At 27.5% G+C, this 19070-nt stretch overlaps 1 protein-coding gene across 1 annotated transcript; it reads left to right on the top strand.

Annotated features, from left to right (window-relative positions):
• The first annotated feature begins 3678 nt into the window (after positions 1-3678).
• LOC129958927 (signal transducing adapter molecule 1-like) lies at positions 3679-17857 on the top strand. The gene is made up of 11 exons (XM_056071672.1): positions 3679-3825; positions 4123-4283; positions 4494-4589; positions 9113-9195; positions 12347-12670; positions 13201-13378; positions 13478-13565; positions 13658-13881; positions 14587-14680; positions 14780-14870; positions 15479-17857. The coding sequence occupies exons 1-11, from the start codon at positions 3789-3791 to the stop codon at positions 15627-15629; spliced, it is 1527 nt and encodes a 508-aa protein (XP_055927647.1). The 5' UTR covers positions 3679-3788; the 3' UTR covers positions 15630-17857.
• The last annotated feature ends 1213 nt before the right edge of the window (positions 17858-19070 follow it).

The following is a 19070-nucleotide window of genomic DNA, read 5'->3' as shown; positions in this document are numbered from 1 at the left end:
GGTTATAATAACAGAGTTTTAATGCGCTTTAACAGGATTATTTGGCTTATTAACAATTGTTCGAATAATTGAGATCAAATAAAAATGAATGCAAATATTTAATTAAAATGTCTTATGCAATATCAGTCTTCTTTGAAATTATGAAATCTTTAAAAATATAATACCTAAAAATATATTTCTTTCAAAATTTTGTTTAATTTTTTTTTCTTTTTGTTATAAAATATATATAATTATCAACAGAGATTCTTACAAAATATTTTCTAAGAAATTTATTGGCTGTAATATTCAAATAAATACAAATTTATATTTTTAAAATTTTATTTGGTCTGCATATGCCCTTTATTCAAATATTAAGTTTCAAAAAAATGCATAATTCTACATTGAAAAATAGTAATAAACTAAGTTTTTAATCACTACTTCGTGAATAATTAAAATTGTTTGAAATTCTTGGTTTTCGTATGTGTAGGAAATGAATGTAAAATATAATTTGCTTCCAAAAACCTAATACCAAATGCATTATCTAATAATGTTTTGATTCTTGATTTTTTTTATTCCATTTATTATGCAATATTATAATAATTATAACTACGGCAAATTAATTTTATGAAATGTGAAACTTTTGTAGAAATATTGAGCACCTAAACAAAAATCCACAAATTTAAACAAACACATATGACCCTTTTCTTGTTACAAAATATGGAGTTGGTTATGCATTCATTAGAAAGAGAAATAATTTTGTCAATATTTCTTTTCAATTAAATAATTACAATCTTATTAAATATCTATTAGCAAATAAAATTCCTATTTTTACTGTTAATTCTTATATTCTGTAAGCGACAATATATGAGTCGATGAGTAAAAATTCTTTGCCACGAGGACAGAGATCATCTTCCTCATTTAAAAGTAACGATTATGTGTAAAGTATGGAGGCAATGAAAGCCTTCATTTTTACTTTGATTTCATATGTTTTAATTCAAGAAATACGTGATCAGTAAGATTTGAATGCCAAGTAAATGCTGTTGATATTTTGGAATTTTTAGATATTCCCTTAAATGCTTTGTTTTAGAGGACAAAGAAAAGTCAGTATAAAAAAAAAATATTCATAGAATTGAGCTAACTTTTTGGATGCCTCCATAGAATGTCTTTATCTTTCTATTTATGGCAAAATTGAAATGTATCGCCATTTAAAACTTTTTAAATTCTAATTTGAAATTTTTATTGATGATAATTTATTTTTAATGATAAATATGTGTGCAAAATGTGTGGAATACCTTATATTTTTGTAACAAAAAGAGTTTAAGTTATGAAAAAAGTTTAAGATCTAATTTAACATTTGTAGATCAAAATTTTGTTTCCTCATAATTTTGAACATGCCAAGATTAATTAAATTCGGTTCAGAGAAGAGCTTTTGGTATAATTTTGAAAATTGGTGAGAAAGATGGTGCTGCCGTTGGAAATTTTGAAGTTTGTTCTTATTTCAGTTCATAGACGACACCTTATGAAATTTTAAATTAAAAAAATCTTTAAGAGTATTTTAATTCCTTTCGAATGATACCTTTTTTCCTTTCTTTTTATACTGTGGCGGATTGTAAGGAGAGAGGATAGAACCTGGGGCCTTGTGGTTCACAGCCCAGTAACATGACCACAATACAAAAGCAATTGCTTTTGTATCATGGTCATGTTACTGGACTGCGAAGGTCCCAGGTTTTATCCTCGCTCATCCCAATCCGCCACATTGGTGACCTCGGACGATGAACCTTCACCTTCGTACAGCTGTTGTGGCGCCATCTACCCACAACCAAAGTCATCAGACTCACTTGACGCAGCAACAGCATCAGCAACCAGTCACCCACGCAAGCTTGGCGCTACTCAAATGGGTACAGGCACATTAGAATCAACAGCTAATACATCCCCACTCAACAGCCATATCGTTCGTCTCACCTCCGACTCACTGGAGAGAAAGTCTGTGGTGAAAGCTTATAAGGCAGTTAACAACTCCGCTGCACGAGAAATTACTTTTGTATCATGGTCATGTTACTGGACTGCGAACCACAAGGTCCCAGGTTCTATCCTCGCGCAATACAATCGGCTAAAATACTATGAACGATGCAAGAATAAAGGTAGGTGGCTCTTTTTTTTTTAAGAACATACATGTTAAAATATAAATTGTTGTTCTTGCCCCTCAAGGTTTTATAACGAAAAGTGTTTTGGGGGCATTGGATTTATAAATATTAAAAAAAAACGAAGTCTTTCCAGAAGCCTATTTTCTAGTTAAAAAGTTATTTCGTATACAGAGTATTAAAGTTGATGCAAAAATAATAATAATAATCTGCATTTGTATTTGGAGACAAATTTTAGATGTGTAATTTCTTTGCCTTATTTCTATACATATTTATTATTTTCAAAAAAATTTTAAAGATTGTAATAGGTTACTAGTTATTAAAAAAATATCGAAAACTGCATAGTTTTCTCCTTGTATTAGTATCCTAATATTTTTGTTATTCGTAATTATTGTATACATTTCAGATAAAAGATTTTTTTGAAAAAACAAAGACAATTTTTGTTTTTTATTCTTTGATGCAGAGTATTTTTCTTTATTAAATATTGTTTATTAAGAGATTTTTGATATTTTTTTGGAAACTACATATTAAAATTATTGGGATGCATTATGAAATATGTTCAGCAATTTGACTGTCCTAAACCGAAAGTATGAGTGAGCTGAGTATAATTTTAGACTGGTTTGTGAATAAGTGATTATCCTTTTTTTCAATTTTTATTTATTTTTGGTTAATTATATCTTATGCAGATTTCTTGCTTCATCAAATTTATTGGAAAAAATTTTTTAAACAGTTTGAAGGTTTAAAGTATTCACAAGAATTGTACGTCAAATGAATACTTATCCGTGCTGTTTAGTCTAATTTTTATTTTTATAAGAACTTGTAGATGATTTAGTTTGAGGACTTAAAAAATATAAACTTTCAATTAAAAAATATTCTCCCAAAAATACTTTTTAATTTAAAAAAATGATATTAATACTTTAATTTTTATTGAGAAATATTAATTTTATTTTAAACAGGTATTTATTCAATTCTCAAAAATAAAAGCAATGGTAATAATTCATATTTTGTGAATAATCGATATTTGATTTTGAGAATTTCTGTAACATTTGATTTGATTAATTTCCTGTCCTATAGTATTCAGCATTAACAACAATTTAATTAACATAAGTTTAATTTCTTAACATATAATAATATAGTCAAGTCTAATAATAAATTAATATTTATCTTCGTTTATTTCAGCTATTCTCTTGATATCAAATTTAAATAATACGAAAATTTGTTTCCAAATTCAGTGCGGTACATTGGAGATGTTAGTGATCTTCGTTTTCTGTTATTTCTCATCATTCAGTCGTACAATTCTTATTCGCCGACACCATAGAAATAGTAGTTATTTATTACAAATAAATAATTATTATAATCAAATTGAAAATTAAAAACTTAATTAGTTTAATATAGATATGAATTTAGTTACTGCGTGTTATTTTGAAGCAAAATTAAGCGGAGAAATTGCCCTTCTCACCAATGACTTCTTGTTCCCCTTTCCGAAAATTTCTGCCACCTCCTCTGAATATCGATTATACCATTGCTCGTTAAATTAAAAATCGTCATCGTTTTCTGTCATGCGCAGTGTTGTAATCCTCTGATCTAATTGTTTTGTGTATGTTTACAGAATTGCGTTGAGTGTAAACGTATTATTGGTATTTTCTCGAACCTATAATAATATTAAAAATGCCTTTGTTTAGTTCTCAATTCGATCAGGCTGTTGGTATGTTTGCATTTTCTTATTTATAAATACATTGGTATAAATTTAATCGCAAATTTCTCTGGGAACAAATTAGTTTCAATATATGTCACGGTAACAAATTTAATAGAAAATGTGTTTATTTTTTATTAAAATCTGCCCTTGAAGTTATGTAGATTTTCATTTCTTTTATATCATCCCAAATTCATAATGCTTATCCATTATTTTCTATTTAGATAATTCTTATTTTAGAGCTAACTTTCATAGAACAGTGGTGTTTTTGTACACTGCATAATAAATTTGCTGTTTTTGTCATTTCAGAAAAGGCTACAAGTGAAATGAACACAACAGAAGATTATCAAACTATATTTGAGATTTGCGACAAAATTCAGGTTACTCCAAACGGCCCGAAAGAAGCTTTAAGAGCTATCAGCAAAAGACTTAACAGCAACGTACCTCTTATTGTTATGCATGCATTAACTGTAAGTTTTCTTTATTGTTACATAGTTTTAGGTAAATTAGATTAATAGTAAATCATATAATTTCTATTTCTGTAACTAATTTTCTTTCCAATTAAAATTAAAGAAGTAGTCATATCTTCCAGGTATTCAATATTTGTTTGCATTTATCCTAAAGTATTGATAATAACTGAATATGTCACATTTTAATTTTGAGGATTAAAATTTTTATAGTTATTGGATTGTTGTGTGAAAAATTGTGGCCGAAAATTGCATCTTGAAGTATGCTCAAGAGATTTTGAATCTGAAATAAAAAAGCTCCTAAATAAGGTAAGTTTTTCTTATTTTATAAATAAAAATAAATTTTTAAAATCATTCATATATTTGCAGACTGTTTCTTCACCTTAAAAAACTTGATGGAGGGAGGGGCACTTTAAAGTCTCTGTGAAATTTGTATTCACTGTCGCTCATTTTCTGTATATATATTTTGGTTCTGCATATTTATTTATTTATTTTCATCTGGACAATGCTTGATGAATGGTTCGTTAATACTAATAATAGTTTTTTTTATCAATCATTCATAAATAATGAAATGATAAACATATGATTTTTTATTTATTTTCATTATAATAAGTTTCAGTGCCCTGATCTTTATTTTTCGAAGACATACCCATTCTGAGGATAATAAGAACATGTAATAATCTTTTAATTAATATTCATAATTAATTTGAATGCATGAAGTGTGTTGGTGGATGGAAGGCAAACTGCTGATTGTGGATGGTGAACCTTGTATTAATATATAATATAATATAGCAGCATCCTGTGCCCCTGATATCTATAACATTGAATTATCTTAGTTAGATGAACACAAGTTGGAAGGAAAATAAGAGGGGGGGGGAGAAAGATACGACAAACCATCCACAGGATCTCCATATAGAATCTGATTGGAATGCATCCTGAACATTTATATCTAATGTTTTAGCAAAGTGTTAAATGAAGGGAACAAAAATTCATCAAAACAAATATTGACAATGGAGTGAACTTGCAGAGAAACATTGAAATTTTTAAATGCAACCTCTCCACATTTTTTAAGCTGTTAGCTGTGGGTAAACTAAATAAAAATTTCTAATTGAAAAGAAACCAGAGCAAAAACAAAAAAAAAAAAATGTTTTTAAAAAAAATGATAATTAACATTTTAAACATCTATATAAACATTGTATATAGAACAGAAATATATAAACTGCTGTCTAGGTCCTGTGGTTTTAATTTCTCTTTTCCTTTGTAAGAGCATGGTTAGCTAATTCTGTGGATTATTACAGCTATGAGAGAAGAATTTAAAGTGATTTTGATGTGACAGTTTGGACTTAGCTTTGAGTGGTCTTGAAAAAATCTTGGTATTTATGATGTATTAATATATAATGCATCACTAGAAAATAATAAAATTAATATAAAAAGTAATATTTTTAAACAGAGAAATATAGTTAATATTCACAGATATAATGTACTGTTGATATTTTTAAATATAGTGTACTGAAATAGTTTATGTATCTATGATTTATTTTCTTTAAATGTCAGGTTCTACTTTGAAGACTTTCTCATATTTTTTATAAAATAGAGCAGAGGTTTGCTATCTGTGGTATGTACCCTCTCCTAGAAGTATACAGTGGACCAATTGGGAGGGGGGAACTGCAAATAATTATGTTTATGATGGAAAATGCAATACTTAGAGTTAAAATAGGGATGGGTGGGTAACTTTGTTTCTCTCATTTTGAGAAAAGTTAACACTCCTTCAAACCAAAACCATATTCGCTAAAATATTGATGGCAAATAAGTAGAAGTATAAATCCTTTCAGTTACCTGACAAATTATCTTTTTCTGAAAAAGGAGAAGCTGAATGAATTTTCAACTGATTCTTTTTCACTAAACGATTTTTTTTAATGTAGGCATTTGCCAGGTAACAATGAATGAAGACTATTGAGAACTCAGTATAATAAATATAAAGCGCATTAAATATCTTTCTCAACACAGAACTTGCGGGAGCAGCTTTCTTGTCTTGTTGACTATTACGATAAACAGATATTAAATTTTATCATATGTTAAATAAAATTCAGACATTTCATTAAATTTCATATTTGAATTTTATTATTCTTTACATTCGGTGATTTTCTTTTATGCAATAAATCTACAGTATTTTTCATATTTCAAACACTTTTTCTATAAATTTATTAATTTAGTTCTTCAATTAAGCATATTTTATTTCTTAGTGTTTATCTTTGGTTCAGTTCATTCTTTTATAAATTCTTTTTTTTTTTCTCTCGGCCTTTTGTCATGTATGAAATTTTTTTCATTGCTGTCCTTTATTTAAACATCCTTTTTTAAGTATTAGGAAAGTGCAATAAATTATAAAATCAAAAAAAGGAATCCTATAAATGTTAAGATGAATCAAGTCATTTGATACTTAAGGTAAAATAACATTTCTAAAAAAGACTTCTTATCACAAAGGGGTCTTTACAGATTTGACAATGGAGGATTATCAGAAATAAGGACTAATCAAGGTTATATTGAAGAGAAAAAGTTAGAAGCCTCAAGAAATAGAGGAAGGAAAGGGTTGTCTATTTTCTTTTAATTTAGGTAGTAAAATGTTAAAATAGTTTAATAATTTTTTGCTACATGATTATATATATATAAACTATTCTGTGATATAAACAGGTAGTATGCTTTGAAAAGATTGCTGTTTGATTTGTTTTCTGAATAATGTGGGAATTAAATGTTACAATATATCAAATAATTATTTTTCCAAAATTAACATTTTAAATTTGCAAAATTTCTTAAAAACTGCTTTGCCCTTCATTACAACTTCATGTTTTCCAGAATTTTATGAACAGCTATGCAAATAATTATATTGATCACTTATTGGAATAAAATATTTAAAAAAAAAAGAGTAATTTTACAAATCAAAGTATTGTTAAATCTCCGAATTACACTATGCTAAAGTAGTAATTGTTTATTTACTACAATATTCTATCAAATGTTGTTAAATATAACAATTGAAAAGTAAAACAGTATTTTCTGCTTTCAATTTTCTTATACAGTTTTAGAATTGTATGTGTATAATACATTCAACTTTAACTTTCTAAATAGACTAGAAATTAGATCATTTGTTTGTGGATTAGTAATGCTTAAAATTATTAATGGAATAATCATGTATTTTCTTTCTGTCAGTTTGTAAGGTTATTAATTGCAATAAAAATGTTAAATTTTTTATGATATTTGACAAACTAACTCTGGATTTTTTATCTTTATTTTTTGTAGAGGAGAGGTGGGCAGGAAAGTTTTTTTTATGATGACAAAATTTTCAAAAACGTTTCAAATTAAATATTGCATAATGATGAAGAAATATCAAATTTATAATTGTGAAGGTTTTGATAAAATATCTTTAATCAGAATAATTTTCCTTTGCTATTTTTAATTATGAATATGGAAAAATCAGAAAGAGCTTTGAAAGGATTTTGTAAACCCCACTTTAGGTTTGTAAACCTCAATTTATGAAACAAATTTACTGTACAATTCTGATATGAAAAGTTGTTTTCCAATCTGTAATAAAATTTTTACTGTTTATTATGTCTCTAGAGGAATGCAAGTGCATGAAACTGCATCATTGATTTATCTGGTTTTATAAAATAAAAATGTTTCCGGTTTGTTTGTTTGTGTGTGTGTGTGTGCGTGTGTGTGCGCGCGTGTGTGCGTGCATGCGTGTGTGCGTGTTGTTTTCCAAAAAAATTTTTGTTGAGGAGGGATAAATTAGTTGCTGAAGAATATTTCAAAATTCAATATTTTCTAATCATTATCAATAAATTTTCATCATTTCTACTAATAAAATATTTACACTTTTTGATAAAAGTGAAACAATGTAAGTCTTTTGTTTGATGCAGATAATATTCACAAACTGACTAAAGATATCATTCTGTTTGTTTCAAAGAGTTAATTGTGATTATTGGTATTAGTTGCATTGATTCATTTAATAAAAATTTATTGAGTTTTTTCTTTCCAGGAACTCAGTATTTCAAGTATTACAATATTTATCTCTAAATAACTTAATTGGATTGCATCCATATTTGTTACTCTTTTGATATTATATTGAAATAAATTATTTTCATCGAATCTTCAAAAGATAAAAGTAATATGTTATAACTTTGTTATTTTAGCATTTGCTCACCAAATTGTGTTTTATAAGTTTATGAAACAGTTATTTTTATTTTGTCTACAATTTTGCATGTTGGAAACATTTAGTAATTACTTTTATATAAGGTTTTCATTTTCATATATTCCTTATTAAAGCAATTTATTTTATATAGTTGAAGCAAAATGCAATAAATTTATATTTGGTTGTGCAAAATGCATTTTGAGGCCTCTTAAGTCAACTTTGCACTAGGTCTTGCTTTTGTTTGAGCTGACTCTGGGTTTATTATACTATATTTTAATATATTAACAATTTAAAAATATGTTTTTAATACTTGATGTCTTGTAAGTTAATAAGTAGATTTTAATTCTCTTAAAGTTACCTCAATAAAATGTTGAGATATATTTTTATTTCTTTTGGATAAATGGGCTTCCTTTTCATATCTATTTGAAATTTCCTTTGTATATTTTCTGTGATCAAAGCAAATTACAAAATTTTCAATAACATAATAACTCCACTATTTTTCTATGGTGAAAATAAAGGACAGAAGTGCATCAGGTAACACCCAAATAAAATTTAGCGAATAAATGCTAAATAAATATACAAAACAAAAAATAAATTGTATTTCTGTAAATGTTATTTGACCTATTTCCTTTTTTTTTTTTTCCCTAAGGGCCATGCCAAATGTGTTGAAAAGCTGAAAGAAATGTTGAAGCGATGGACTGAAGAAGAATTCAAAAATGATCCTGAATTAAGGTTATTATTATTCTTAAAATATTTCTGTGTCAAAAAATAAATAATGATGTGGATTTTAAGCTTCATTACATAACTTGATGAAACTTGAAAATTCTGTTGAATTCTAAAATAACTTTGCATCATTTATCTCGTTAAAAAACAACAGCTTAGAATTATTGCCTATTCCAACTTCTGGAGAAATGCAGTTGCAGAATTATTTTCAAAAGAACTTAGAATTTTTTCATAATATTTTCACTTTTATATCTTGAAACCTGAGTGTAAAGTTAAAATTGAAATTAACACTTGTAGAACCTCTTTTTTCCCTTGAGCAGAGAGCACCCCCTTGTGGTGTTTTACAGCATACATGCATCCTGAGGTTGACTTTTTTTCCCCATGCGCAACTCTTGCGTTAATGCCAAATGCTTTCGGCTGGAAACCATGGAATCCCTCTACCATACTATTCTTTAACCTAATATTCTATATGTGTCTATAGTAATAAGTGTTTGTGAATTTTGTAGTGTAGCTGTGTTGTGAAGATTAGTGCATTTAAAACCGGGCAGTTCCTTAGAAAACACAAGACACCATTATACACTGTAATTGCTATTCATTTGCAATATGTGATCCCAATGAAATATGCTACACATGTATTCACTGCTAATTAAGGCGCAATATGTGATCCCAATGAAATATGCTACACATGTATTCACTGCTAATTAAGGCATATCATTTCTTCCAAATTTATAAGCCAGAATATATAATTTGAAATTTATTACTTTATTAAGACCACTCATGTATGTTTACTTTATATCGTTATCACATACAATGATAAACACATTGTATAATTGTAAAGGTGTTTTCAAATTCAAACTAATTTTGATGTGTCAACGAAATTGTGTCAATTATCAGCTATTTCTGAATTCTGGACTAAAAATCTTTTCAAATCTTGATATTTCTTTATTATACTTTGCAAGTAATTGAAGCATGGCATATATAAAAATTTATGATTTATCCTTCAAGGAATTTAATTTTATTGTTGCTGAATTTAAAAATAAGTCTTGTTAGCCTGATGATTTCAAATATCGTTGGTTTAATATCAAAAAACATTGACTAAGAAAACTTTTTTAGATAATGTTTTGCATGTGCTGAAAACTGAGAAGCTCCATAATATCAAAAAATTATCTTTTTTTTAAATAGAATCTCTTTAGAAATTAAATTCTTGGACCTCTTTTATTTTTTGAATACATACAAAAAATAAAAAAGCAGATAGTGTTATTTGACATTAATACCTTGTGTGAAAAGTTTTTGATATCAAAGTTAACTGTGAATAAAAAATACGGTATTTTGTTCTTCACATGTTTTTAAAATATCAATTTTCTTCATTTATCTTTATTATTATTTAGGGTAATTGGTAACAAATTTTGCAGTCTGTTATTTTCCTCAATTTGAAATGATCATATGAGATGGAAAGTATGTCTCTAATTTCAGTTCGTAATTATGTTCTGGAGGGTTCGTTAAATAATGCTTTCTTTTCAAAACTAAATTATCAGTCTTAGTTACAGTTGCGTTCATGGGGTAATTGGGAATATCTGTTTTGACTTCTGATCATAATAACGAATCGATTTGATGAGAATATATTTGGAATGTATTAAACTATTGTTTGATACTTCAGGATTCATCTGATTGTTCATTCCACACTGTTTTCCAATAGAAAATGTATTCTTTTTCGTGTAATATCACATATAAATTATTATAATCATGTAATACTTCAATTTGAAATAATTTATAATAATTTTATCCCTACTTTTGTCATGAAATTAATTTAACTTCTATAAAAACAGAAATGACTGGATTTCATGAGTAAGAAATATCCACGATTTAAAAACGCCATTTAAAATAAGAATGGACTAGTATTTCTAATTAGTAGTCAAATGCACAGCTCTCATTTCAAATAAATTGTTCAGTCTCCTATTCAATTTATTTTTTTCTGACAACATATATGGTACCAGAAAAGTACATCTAAGTAGTATGATTAGATATAATTTTTGTCTGACTCTTCAAAATAGAAAATTATAATTAACCATCTAAAAAATTTTGATTTATTCTGATTGTTGCTCTTCAAATTATTCACTTGACTACCATCGACTCCTTCAGTCCCTCAGACTTTGCATTCATACTAGTAGCTTCAGTATAATAGATCAAAATATACATATTTGTTGAAAAACCAACAATGGATCATATCATACCTCCACAACATCCATTTCTTACTGAAACAAATCGAATAAATATTGAATTCTGCTTCACGTTTTTCTTCTTCCTTTATATCAGTTTTATTCTTTTCTTCCATACTTGTTATCAAACAGCCTCAAATCGTTTTTCATTACCAAATTTCCTTTGTGAAAGGTAATATGTGTGCATATCATCTGATAGATTCTTTAAAACGTCAATTGTTAATTTGACATAAAATATTGAACGTTATTGATGAGACTCTGCTATGATCTTAGATATAATATCACGTCTCATCATATATTAAATTATTCCAAGTACATAAAAATTGCAGGTTTTTATTACTCTAAATACCTGTTCTTAATTATGTAATGATGAAAATTGTCAGGGGTAATAGAGAATTCTACCCTGTTTCTCTGGTGAGAATTCCCAAAAATGAAATTTTAATCATACTCATAACTGTTATATGTTTCTAATTAATGGATTACATAAAAACACTAATATAACTAAAGAAAACAAGCACTAGAAAATAGCATGGAGAAATGCTGTTCGTCTTCCACTCGAGAGCCTTAAATAGAGCATGATTTCCAGCTCCCTAAGCCTATGCTAATCCAGTGCATACTGTTATCACTAATCCCTGGTTACCCTTCCTAAACCTGTGTACTTTTATTTTGCATAATAAGTTGTATTAAAAACAATTAATTGAATTATTCCTCTTTTTTGTATAAGTTCTGACGTAATTATTAATTCACCTATCTTTACCTTTTTCTGCAATTTTCACTAGTAGTTCGAAATTTTTTCATTCTTTGTCTTTGATATATATATATATATATATATATATATATATATATATATATATATATATATATATATATATATATATATATATATATATATATATATATATATATATATATATAAATTTTCTGGTATTATTTTTCTTCTTTAGCCTCATACCATCATTGTACAATAGCATCAAGACTGAAAACGAACTAAGTGATAATAGCCACCAACGACATAAAGATTCTTTGACTAGAGAAAAGATCAAGAAAGAAGAGGATGACCTTGCTAAAGCTATCGAACTGTCGCTAAAAGAATCCAAAGCTACTGGGAGCAGTACATTGTATCCTAATGCTTCTGCTTCAAACCCTGTTACTAAAACAGCAAGAGTTAAAGAACCACGAAAGGTTAGAGCTCTGTATGACTTCACTGCAGCAGAAGAAAATGAACTATCCTTTAAAGCAGGAGAAATTATTCATATTATTGATGACAGGTAACTAAATATTTGTAGCCTTTTAATTAAAATTTTTGTGTCTAGGTACTATTATTCTGTTTAGACTATTTTTTTAACATCTTTCTTATTGGACTTTATATTCATTTACTCCCAAATTACTGTATTAAGCATGCTGTAGTACACCACTGATGCCTTAACAGCTACTTCATAATGTTGAGATAAAATTGTATTCTTCCTCATTGTGGTTTGGAGATTTGGAATATTTGTGCCGTCAGTCTCAATTTAAGTTTTCCTCTTTATTGAAATACAGTATAATATACCCATTATATTCGGCATGCTTTTTTTTCATTGTTTAATTCTTTAAATTGCTGCTTATTCTTATTTATTAGTGAATATATTATGACCATATATGTTGAAAAAATAGCAAAGAATGATTTTTAAAAAGCATTTTTCCATTTTTTAATGATAGATGTAATAAAATTTATTGCATGCTTTACTTTTATTGAAAATTTTTTTACTGTTTAATGCATATACTTCATTACATTTAAATATTGGCTCTTTTATTTTAGTGATCCCTCATGGTTACTTGGCTCAAATCAGAATGGGGAGGGCCTCTTTCCAGCAAATTTTGTGACATCAGATTTATCTGAACCAGTACCAGGCAAAACTGAGAAAACTGTACAGTTTAATGATGAAGTTAAAGTTAAAACTTTAGAAACTCCTGTTGAAGAAGTAGTCATAGATGAAGTGAGCATTAAATACCTGGTTTATATACTTTTGTGTATTTATATTTTTTTTAATTCATTTATTCAGTGCAAATATTGATGTTTGATGTTATTTTAACAGAAAAAGATCGATGCATTGCTTTCAGCATTTTTAGATGCTGACCCTACTGGACAAGTTCCAGATTCAGATGATTTGCTTGCTCTAGAGGGTAATATAAATTATTGTAATAAGTATTGCTGATCAGTAAATTTTTATAAAAATTTGTTTCTATGTTACATTTTAAATATTTATTTTATTTAGATCATTGCTTAGCAATGGGTCCTCTGATAGAACAACAGCTGGAGAAAATTGATCATCAGCATGCTGAGTTAACACAATGCAACAAACTTCTGGTTGATGCCTTGAAATCTTATGAAACATTAATGAAGTCTTACCCTTCTGTTCCATATGCACCTTATCAGGTACCACCAGAAGTTATGCATACCTATCCTCATCCGTCAGTTCAACCTCAACTACAACCTCAAGTGAGAAACTGTTATTTATCTGCATTTTTTATTTTAAAACCAGTAGACAAGGCTAAAACTTTAAATGAGTGTTTGTGTTATCTCTTGGTCTTTCAATAATTGGATGTGTTAGCTAATCTACCTGCGATTACTCAGTTTATTTATTTTTGTAATACCATCATTATATTTTAAACAATTTTTGTATTAAAAATATAAAAATGTCGCTTGAATATCTTTTCTGAGAGGTTTAATTTAATAGCTTTGGCAATAATTTCTTTGCTAATGAATGAAAATGTAAAACATTCTTATAGTGCATGTTTTGTAATTTTCATCTACCAACTGCTTGTAATTGTTATGAATTAAAGCATTAACAATAATTATATTCATTTCTTTTCCACTTAACCCTAAATATTAGCATATTTACCATCAGATTGTACATTGCTTTCATAGGTTTTCCATGTTAAAGCTACAACAATTATTCTTTGCTATCCTTTTTTTTTTGTGTGTGTGTGTGTGTGTACAATTATATATTATTGTAATTGGATAAATTTAAGTAATTATTTTAAAAATTCTGAATAAATGCAACCGAAAATATTCGTTCTTGGTTAAACAATCTTTGGTGATCCTAAATTGTAGATTATTTTTTTTAATATCCAATAGTAATTTTTCTTCATAGGACAAATTAGTATTTATCTAAACTGAAATTCATTGTCAATTTATTTTTAGGTTTATAGTACTCACTTACAACATCACCCAGGTGAACCTTATCAGCCTATGCCTGTTCCTACGGGTCATGAACATTATCCAGTTCCTTTGTCAGGTTATTATTATTTCTTTTTTTATATAATGTGGTTACAGATGAAATATGTGGTTTTGTTTCAAATTTCATATTTTATTCATATTTTACTTTTTCAAACAGGTGCAATGCCTACAACTCTCCAATCACGAAATGTGCAGACTGCTCCGCCCCAAGTTCCTTATGATACTTCTAATCTGAATTCTTATGGAGCGTAAGTTATTTGAAATGAATCTTTTTAAAAGGACCTCATTAAATAACCATGTGTGCTGTCAATATTCGTCACTTTAGTTTCTTTTCTAAAAACTTTTTTTATACTGATAAAGGTTTTTACTTGTAGTAAAAAAAAAAAAGTTTTTTTTTATTACAAAGTTTTGCTGTTTTGTTAAAATTTTATTTTAACAGCAATGATTTGTGAAATTTGTTGATTAAATTTTTGTTCACTTACTGAGGGAACTAGGAAAGAGTATGTTATAAGGAAACTCTTTTTTTTTTATTTATTTATATAAAATTAGAAACAACTATAAATTATTAGATTCATAGCTGTGAGGGGGAATGACAGTTTTTGCAAATTAGATGCTTTTTTTTTTACCATGAATTATTTGTAAGTTATCAACAGAATTTATCAATTTATATGAAATAAGTAATTTATACTGATTGTCTGCGACATGAGGAAAGGTATTAATTATGATTATTTATTCTACACTGGCAACTAAGAAGAAATAATGATTTTCATCCCTTCTTTCAACACTTCATGTAATTTTTATTCAGTTAATTTGTATTTTAAAATTTCAATTTAAAGTAAGTTATTTTGCATTCCAGCATGCCCCATCATTCCATTCCGGTGACCAGCAGCAATTACTCTGTTCCCCTTCCATCAAGAGACGCTAATGGGTTATATTATGGTGATATAGTGGGTAATTCTATGCAACATAATACAACTCCTATATCAATGCATCAGCCTATGTTATGAATTATGTTCAAGTACTTTTCCTAAGTGCCACACAAGTTTACAAGTGTCCTACTTAGGAAACATGGGCTTCAATGTGGGCCAAGTTATTCTAATTGTATAGAACTCTAAATGCTTAATGTGAATATTCTATAGGTTCTTTTATATTAATTTAAAATTTAAACTACATGTCTTAGAAGCGGTCTGATTGCAATTATGTGTGTTTTGTGAAGAGAATATGATATCCTGATATGATGTGTTACACTACACAATTTTGCATCTGATGTAATGAAGATATTTCTTTCAGTACTGAGTAGAACTTGTGATGCTTAAATAAAATGCTAAATGTTTTCACCTGAAATAAAAATGTTATAAATTTTATCTATATTTTTAATGTTGCAAAAATTCATTTCATGTATTTCCATTTTTGCTACAATTTATAGCTAATTTTAAAATAAACTACAATTGCATAATTTGTGTAGTGCTTTATTTGAATTAATATATTTATCTCTATTTGAAATTTTTTATTCTCTTTAAAAAGAATGCTGATGTTTTCTGTGGTTGTCTTTTTATTGTTGTTTATTCTTATTTGCATTTGAGTGTGAAAGAAAAATTATATTTTGAACTTATTTTAATATTGTTTCCACTTATGTGCAATAAATCTTTTAATTTGTTATGTGATTACATAGCAAGAAGTTGTAAACAACTTGGCAGGTACTCATTTTTGATAATTTCTGACTTTTATTGATGAATTATGAATAGGATTTCTTCTTTCACAAAAAAAAAAGTGCTTGGATAACAAATTCAGTTGCTGTTCTAGTGTTCAATGAATTAAATGCAGTGATATCAGTCTCCAGTCTATACAGATTTTATATATCAGAACTGATATTTCATACTTTAAAAACTGCTTTGTATAATTGAAACCAAAAGTTTTTATATTGTTTTTAATACTTCATACCTTTAAAAAATCAGTATCATTTTGAATTAATTTTTATAGAAGGTTTTTGTATCATTATTGTATTTGTATTTTGTTTCAGAGAATTGTGGAATAATTTTTTTTTTAATTTTGTAATTTGCATTTGTAATTGTAACATTTTTATGTGAAGCAAGCAGATGCTTTTTTTTTTATTTATTGTTTTGATGTTTATATTTAGTGTTACGAATACCTGTAAATAGACGAAAGAACAAAAATCAAATTATTAATTGAGAGTGAATAAACATTGTACACTTCTGATATATTACCACCTCTTCACTTTTAATTTTACAGTACTTTTCAAGATGATTAAAAGAATTTGTAGGCGAACCAAAAATGTACTCCACCCCTGTGTTTCAGTACAATTTGTCGTTGCCTGAAGTTTGTAATTCTTGTAGATATTTAACGGTTCAGAATCAATTGTATTGCAAATGCAAACAAAATACGGTTATCTGGTCAAAGATATGAGGATTAATGTAAACAGTTTATTACGCTACAAAAATTAACTACTTATTCAGCAATTCCCATTGTTCCTACAGTATTTTAGTACTCCTGCTACCAATTTTAATTCTCTAAAGTTCGAAATTTTTGCTCGAACGAACTATTATTTTTACCGAATTTTATAGTTAGATCTGTGTATTCTAAAAATTTTATAACCAATAGGTAGCTTAAAAATACAAATGCTGCATTATTAAGCAATCATAAATATTTATATTTACATGTATTTTGCTTCTTAGAAGTAATTTCTTTTCTGATGATTAATTTAGCATAAATTATGTTAATAGTTTTTTATTTATTTATGACACGTTGGCATTGCCTGAGAGATAATTTAAAAGATGGAAAATATCTGACAAATAACTGGTGTAATCTTTTTAAGCATACTCGAGCTATTTCGGGAAAGGGTTATGCTATGAATTTCTTTCAATCTGAAGTTATAATACATAAAAATTTCAGTTGTAATAATATTTTTGAAGCATAACGTATGATTCATTTCTTACATAAATAATCTTGCGAATATTGTACATTTATATAAAGACTAAAAAATTGTATGGCATAATTTGCAATTTCTACTATTCTCACATTTCTAAGTAGGTCTTATGCTGTACCATTTACTAACATGCATTGTTCTGTACTTCAAAAAAAAATCTCAATGTTCTTGTCAGTATAATATCGCAACATTATGTAAAAATTGGCATTTTTTAATATTTGTAGACTTGTAATAAATTTTCTTTTGCATTTGTGATACATTATACATGTAGAATAAATTTGTTTGCTAATACATATGAACATATTAAGTATAATATTTTAAATTTCAGACTGAAGCACTCTTGCATCAATTGCTATTTAACTAAGTCGGAGAATTTGCCTAATCTTAAGAGCTCCCTATCCATTGTTAATTCCTCTTAGAGTTTATTTATAATTTGGCATATCTACTTATGGTGCGATTTGATAAAATCTTATTTTAAGAAAGAAGCAAATTATATTGCATATGTTATAACTTTGAGATATTTTTTACAGTAAATGTATTAAATCGTTTTTAATTCATACCTTCTGACTACCAATACCAATCGACTTCAATTCAATCTGACATATCAATTGATTTCAAACAATTATCAATCATTTTTAAAAGTACTAGAAGCCATTGGCAGCTAGGCAAAACAAACCTCCTTGTATTGTTTCAAAACTTTTACAGTTTATTCCGTTCTACGACTTATTCTTTTTGATAATTCATGATCATGGATGAATGCATGTTAAATTGCTCGTGAATCGCAACTAAGCTAAGAGAACCTTTCTTCGTTCTCTGAAGCAACGCGGAAAACTGTTTAATCCTCACCTATGTAATGATAAAAAAAAAATCAAAATTTTGACGAAAAACTAATCAACTAGTACATCAAAGAAGGCACATGGAGGTAAGTTTAAAATGCCTATACTTTAAATTCAAAATCAAAGAAATGCGGGAACATAAGCACGAACAAAATTCAGATATCAGATCCTACACAGAAAACGTTGAAATGAAATCAAAACTACCTGAAATTCCCTGACTGATCTTAGTAAAACTAAAAAGTTTCTCTGAATTTAAGAAAGGGTTTATAAATGTAACTAACAATTAAGGGATAGCAAGAATCAAAAATTGTTTTAATTAGAGTCTGCCTAGGAGATATTATGCTTATAGAAAAGAGCATCACTAAATCGTAATTTTCAGCTCTCGAAAAACGCCTCTAAAATAGAAGAGCTGCTGTTATACTTATTTACTGTATGTTAAACATGGAAAAATTCAAATTGAAATTTTCCAAAAAGGTAAGAAATGTTACACATACCATAAACGAGTTTGAAAGTGACAGAAATTAAAGAATGATAAGTTAATAAAAGATATTTTAGTGAATATCGTGCATAAAAGGCTTCGCAAGGTAACCAGTAAATTCTACGAATTAACGCTAAATTCGGAAGAAATTCCTTCTTTAAAACAGTTGTTACATTTTATACAGCAAAGA

The sequence above is a fragment of the Argiope bruennichi genome, chromosome X1, assembly GCF_947563725.1.
Source record: "Argiope bruennichi chromosome X1, qqArgBrue1.1, whole genome shotgun sequence".
Lineage (NCBI taxonomy): Eukaryota > Metazoa > Arthropoda > Arachnida > Araneae > Araneidae > Argiope > Argiope bruennichi.
Note: the sequence above shows the minus strand (reverse complement) of the source record. Positions and strands in the feature narration are given on the sequence as shown.